The sequence below is a fragment of the Kryptolebias marmoratus genome, linkage group LG17 (assembly GCF_001649575.2).
Source record: "Kryptolebias marmoratus isolate JLee-2015 linkage group LG17, ASM164957v2, whole genome shotgun sequence".
NCBI classification, from domain to species: domain Eukaryota; kingdom Metazoa; phylum Chordata; class Actinopteri; order Cyprinodontiformes; family Rivulidae; genus Kryptolebias; species Kryptolebias marmoratus.
The window spans coordinates 11,907,460-11,913,741 of record NC_051446.1 but is presented as its reverse complement, the minus strand read 5'-3'; the positions used below and the strand labels follow the sequence as shown (position 1 = coordinate 11,913,741).

The window sequence follows — 6,282 nt, the reverse complement described above, 5'->3', positions numbered from 1 at the left end:
GGGGGGGGGGGGGGGTGAGCAGTGTGATACAAAGGTGACATGTCGTCCTGCGCAGGCGGATGCACCGACCTAAAATAGATACAGAGCTCCTGATTCTGTCTCAGTCTCAAGCAGCCTCCTCACTCCACACTCCCCCCCGTATCTGTCAAAACACGAGAATATGATGTTTCCAGACCACCTCATTGTTCCGCTCACATCTGGTCCCATTAAAGAGCTGTCTCTGGTCTGACTTATTCTGGACGTGTAACCCTCGGGACAACATCCAGGAAATGTCACGGCCTCAGCAGGTGTGTTCAAACAGTATAGGAACGCATCAGTGAATCTCTACTATTAAAACAAACTACATTTTACCGTCATGTAGCTTTGCGGATTTCCGAATTTTATCTCCTCCAGTCCCCTGCAGATAAAGCCTTTGCAGATAAATATCAATATCTGTCATGTTTGTGTGATTTCAGGTGTTTTTCATGTGTTGGTCACAAATGTGTAAGCGTTTGAGTTCATCAAAGCCACAAGAAGGCATCAAATGAAATGATTCAAAATGATCAGATTTAGAAGACACTGAAAATCTAAAGGGGCTGCAGATAATGAGCCATCTGACCAGAGTCTGCTTCTATGCGTGACTGTTGCATTATGGGTTACCTTCAACATGGACTCATCTGCTAATAGTTTCTGTTGTCTATTGTCTGTCTGTCTGTGCACAAGATTAGTCAAAAAGTTCGGAACAAATTTTTGTGTAATTTTCAGGAAACGTCAAACATGGTGCAAGGACCGAGTGATATAATTTAGTGGTGATCCGATCAAAGGTCAAAGGTCACAGATCAGCCCGTGCTCTAACTCTGCAGCTGTATAACAGGGAGGTTAAACTCCACAGCTGGACACCTCGCGGGTTAAGGGTGATCACTGTGGATTCTAGGCGACGGGGTCAAAGGTCGCAGATGGCCTTGTGCTCTAACCATGTAACGGAAGGAAATTAAACTGCACAGCTGGACGCCTCTCAGGTCAAGGGTGATCACCATTGATTTCAAGGTCATGGGGGTCAAACGTCAACATCACAGCTGAAACTCTGTAAGGTTGTAAGGAGGTTGTTTTGGATAGACAAGTGAAAGGGATGCGTCAAAATTAAAACTGAAGTTGTCTCTTTAGGAAACCGGAGCAAATCCATGCACATGTTTAGGAAATTGCCTTCATGCCAAAAGCGGTTTTCCAGATTCTTCCTGACCCGTCCACATTCTAACAGGTCGTGCAGGGTGTAGACGGGTCGTCCTCCTGTGTGAAGGTCGAGTCAGCATTTTGGTGAAAGCACTGTCCTGCTCAAAATTATCCTCCTTTCATCTTTAGATCTAGAAAAGCTCACTTTGTTTAAAGCCCAACGGTGGCAGGTGCTCATAAAAACTGCATTTTGGTTGTTTTATAGGCTTCAATAAGAAATAACATTGTTTTAAATGTAGAACTTCATGTTTTTTTTAATGCAACACTTAATGCTGTTCAGGTGGTTTTGCTCTTGTCAACCCAGACTCTATTTCAAAACCAAACAAGTCTAAACTTGTCTCTGCTGATTAATGATAAACTTTTCTGTTTTATCTCTTGATCAGCTCCCAAACTGTCCACCGTGTTCTGCTGCCCTGCATAGAGAAGTTCTTCATCTTTGATGTTTCAGTGAAAGAAGTTTGTTACAACTTGTTGTTTTTTTTTAATTGACACAATTTATTGCATTAAGGCATGATTGCATTTGCAAACAATTAAAAAAAAAGTACAAATGAACATGTGGTGAGATTAAAGAGTCATTCGACATTATTCTTTATGATACAACGAGAAAGTCCGAGAAGTTCTCGCTCCCGCAACCTCATGTCACCAATTTTCTGATCAGATTTGTGAAACGACTTCTGTCACGGTACTCTGGATATTATTTTTTTTTAAAAAAACAGAAATGTTCTTTGTTTCTAACAAGTCCATTTTCAGAAATGATGAAAAAGTTTTTTGTTTTTTTTTACTTTTTGACCTTGAAACCGAAGCAGCAGAGACGATTTGACCATTTTCCTGCTGGCGTTAAAATCTGATCATGCCCTAAAATGATTCATAACTAAAATAGTATCAAAGAAAAAAAAAAAAACAAGTTTTGGAAGAATCTAAGCATGTTCTTGCTCAGAATTTCATTGTCACCAATGTGGTTATTCTTGCCACCTGCTGGCACGGGTGGGTATTTCAGCCTTTTTGTTAAAACCGTTTGGACAGTAAATATATAAAAACAAAGAAAAAAATATCTGTTAAAGAATATCCAGAGTCATGCAGACTGGGCTTTAGACGTTTAAAAAAAGAAGAAGAGATAATCAAAAAAGAATACGTAAGGATAAATCAAAAAAGAGAAAACTTCTCTTATTATCAACACATAAACACCAACAAACTGCATATTCTACATCAACAGATTTGGCGCTTTGTCATTAAAAGAAATACCTACTTTTATATGTGTTTAAAAACAACTGTCTATCTTTAAGCACTTCTCAGTTTGGATTATTGCAGTGCGGGGTTTAGTATTCTAAATATGGACAGTTACCTGGTGGCGTGCATCATTCTCATCGTGGTCAGTAAACTAAAAAAAAAACCATACCTTTAATACCGTATCAACACTAAAACAAACTGTTTCGCCTTCCTAAAACTGCTGCCTACCAAAGTGCATAATGTTTGATTTCATGACTCAGCTTCTCATCACTTCTGCTCGCTCGTCGTTTTGCCCGGCGACCGTCGACGGACGGCAGATCATCCTGTCGAGCTCCAAGCGTCAGACTTCAGTGAATATATATTAAATTGACTATATAACAGCGTCGCAGGTGACTGGTTTCTAATCTCTTTCCTATGATCTGGAGTTTAAACATCTGTTCGGCTTTGATAGCTTCAGTTTTCCCACTACGGCAATAATGGGGAGGGGATCTCTGCGTGTCAGTAAAAAGGGAGAAGTTCATGCTAATGTAGCACAATAGAATCCGGGATGTTGTCTCGGGGCTTATCCGTTGGGAGCGCTGCGATGGCGGACGGTTGTGCTTCTGTCTCCGTGACGATCAGGAGGGCCCCCGGATCAACCGGTGGCCATAGTTCGGTCCATTCGCTCGTGCTTCCGTTCCAAAAGTTCCATCTTAAGGAGAACGTATCAGCCAGTCCACCTTATTTTGCATTTTTACTCCAAAAGCAAAGTCACTGATTCCACAGGGACAAAAAACAACAACAACATTGTAAGTCTAAATGAGGATTCAGTTTGGTATAAATGTCTCTTGTCATTTTTCACAGATTGAACTTTTTTTTTTTTTAGTTTGTTTTTGTTTTCAATAACCAACTAGAACTTTATAATCAGTCAGAACAATGTCTCTTCTCAGATGTTACCTGTGATTGCCAAGCAGGTAACAAGTGATTATGTTAAGATTTTATTAAAAAAAAAAAAAGCAAGAGAAAACAAATCCATCAGCCATAACATTGTGACCACTTGCAGGCAAAATGATAAAAAAAGTAACAATTAATCATCTCCTGCTCAGGACACCCGTATCCTTGTGTGGATGTTGCCAGGAGACTTCTATTTTAGTAACCTATTAACATTTTTGCAGACCGGTTACACCTCCCACCACAACAGCAAACACACTCCGCACACATACACACATATACACATACATACTATCTCAGCAGGACAACAGTGGGGCCCAAGAAAACCCACTTAGGACCAGCTCAGAGAACATGACAAACACTCTGAGGTGTTTACCAGGCCTCCAAGCTCCATATGAGAAGCGCAATCTAAAGACCCCAACCCCACCATGCCACACAACTCACAGCACCAAAGGTTTACTTTGCTAATGTCTTAGTATCTGTCAGGACACCCCCCTCAGGCGTTCTTCATCCTTTTCCGGACTGGTTACGGCTGTTTTGGTTGCAAACAAACATCTACTTGGTATCAGGTGGATGTTCATAGTGTTGCGGCTGGTCAGGGTGAATATAAAAAGATGCAAAGTGATCGGAGGAGTTTAAAAGTAATCGTAGCAGTGTTGATGGATGGACCGACAATTGTCCGGATCACTGTCCGCGGTCAAAACGTCACAGGTAAGTCTCCGCTCGCTCCCAGGGCTGCATCTCTGTGAAGAAGCCCTCGTACAGACCGAAGCCCTGGTCCAGGCTCATGGGAATGGCCTCGTCTTTAATCTCGTCCCACGGCTGCAGCCCAGCCTCCCCCGGCTGCTCCGGGAACAGCGCGGCGGCCTCGTCGAAGTGCTGCAGGTGCTGCTGGCCCTGGAGCAGCTGGTCTTGGTCCAGGTGCGGGTGCCTCTGCAGCGGGTGGTGCAGCTGCTGAGGCGCGTGGAGTTCTCCCATGCCGACGGGGCACTCCGCGGACGCGGCGCTCAGGTCCAGGTAGCCGTAGGACTGGTGCTGGCCGAGGTGCTGGCTCTGAGCCAGGGCGTCGCCACACCACCTGGCCACCCCGGCGGCGTGCTGCCTCCCGTGGACCTCCATCTCACAGCCCAGGGAGCTCAGCGCTGTGTTGATGTCTAAATCCTCGAAGGTGCTACAGTTCCCGCTGAGGACGTCGTCAAACACGGACGCCAGGTCAAAGTCCCCCTTCAGGAAGTCTGCTTTGTTAGCTTCCATGGCTAAAAGAGGGGACACTGTGGATCTGATAGCCTTGATATTTTTAGATGGAAGGTGCTTCTGTTTCCCGCCCAGATAGGGGCAGGTGTTTTGGACGCTGTGGTAACCTTGAACCAGTTTGTTCTGTCTCTGCGTGGCACCGCTGCCGCCGCTGTAGTGGTTGGCTGACATCCTCCTCCGTTTGAAGATGCCGTTGACGAACATGTCGGCGTACTGCGGATCAATCTGCCAGAAGCCTCCCTTCCCTGGCTCGTCTTTCTGCCTGGGGACCTTCTTGAAACACTTGTTGAGGGACAGGTTGTGACGAATCGAGTTCTGTGTCAACAACAAAAACATTAAAAAAAAAAAAAAGAGAGAGAGAGAAGGAGAGAATAATTTTACACAAACCCGATGGCAAATTGAAGGCAGTCATGCGAGAACTAAAAATGCCAATTTGTCAGGGAGACGGCAGAGTGGGCGTTGGGAGTCTTGTTGTTGTTTGTATAGAAACAGCAAATGGACCTAATGAGGCTTTCTAGTAACAGGCAGCTCTGTGCGTTTCAAACATGATCAGCTGTGCTTAGCTGCCATCTCTCTCAGGAGCTCTCATTAACACACATGTACACACACACACATCCACCCACACAAGTGCTTTCTCCATCATCATTCCCCTCTCAGAAAAATCCTGTATAAGAACTCAAGGGACGAATGGAAATTACAAATACGTTGAAAGTGCTTGTGTGAATTAGGAAAACCGTAAATAAGACAGAATTCCTATAGAGATAAAAAAACGAGGTTGGAGCTCTGACATAACACACTAAAAACTGCTGGGTTGTTTTGATAACTGGATTTGGTTTGACCTAGTGTTGGACGATCTGATTCTTCACAGTCCACTGTTTTAAGCCAGACGTTGTCCAAATCGGATCTGGCAGGACATCTGCTTCAGGATGCAATAAGTAAAGGTAAGATAACAAAAACTTGTCAGAAGATGCCTAACCTGGTTGGCTTTGTTAATAACTCTAATTTGCACTGGAAAACGATGTTGGTTTTCTTAAAAGTAACATTAGCTGGTGCTAGAGTTGACGTTTGTCCCCTAAAATAGGAATTTTTAAATCCTATTTGAAACTCAAAAGACATTTTCCTTATGAAGTTGATGAAGAACACATCTTGGTCCTTTATTTTTAATGATAAATGAAACAGAGGTTTTGAGTAATTGGAGCTGAAGAATCATGTTTTTAAGATGCTGAACACAGAAATATACTTTGGGCAACTGAAGTATGTTGTTTAAGCTGCTTTTCGTATATTAAACTGGTCGACTTTTTATTTAAAGCAACAGCATATTTCATCTTTACTTTATTAACATGTTATTATGCTAACTTTTGCTAAGTAGCAATAACGTAAAGTACAGCCAGTGTGATTCTCCGAGGTTTAGCCAGTATTTGTACTGAGACTTGTCACTTTTCTTCGTTTGAAATCACAAAAACGACCACATAATATTCATCCAGGTTCAAATATGAGGTGCATCAGTTTCTTTGAGTCTCATGTAAACGCCCGCCATCAAGACAGTCCTAAAACAATTAGGTGCCACAGATGCACACAAAAAAAAGAAACTAGAGAAACTGCACTCTCTGTGAAAATGCAGTGTGAACCCTAAGAGCATGGGCGGAAATCTCAGGGGGCTCC

General features: G+C 43.2%; 1 protein-coding gene across 1 annotated transcript in view; it reads right to left on the bottom strand.

Moving 5' to 3' along the window:
* Positions 1–1,731: 1,731 nt before the first annotated feature.
* Positions 1,732–6,282, bottom strand: part of foxj1b (forkhead box J1b) — a 6,202-nt gene continuing 1,651 nt past the window's right edge. The window contains exon 2 of the mRNA XM_017418370.3: positions 1,732–4,935. Coding sequence (XP_017273859.1) covers positions 4,072–4,935 — 864 coding nt within the window. The 3' untranslated portion in view covers positions 1,732–4,071. The remainder of the gene's footprint in view (positions 4,936–6,282) is intronic.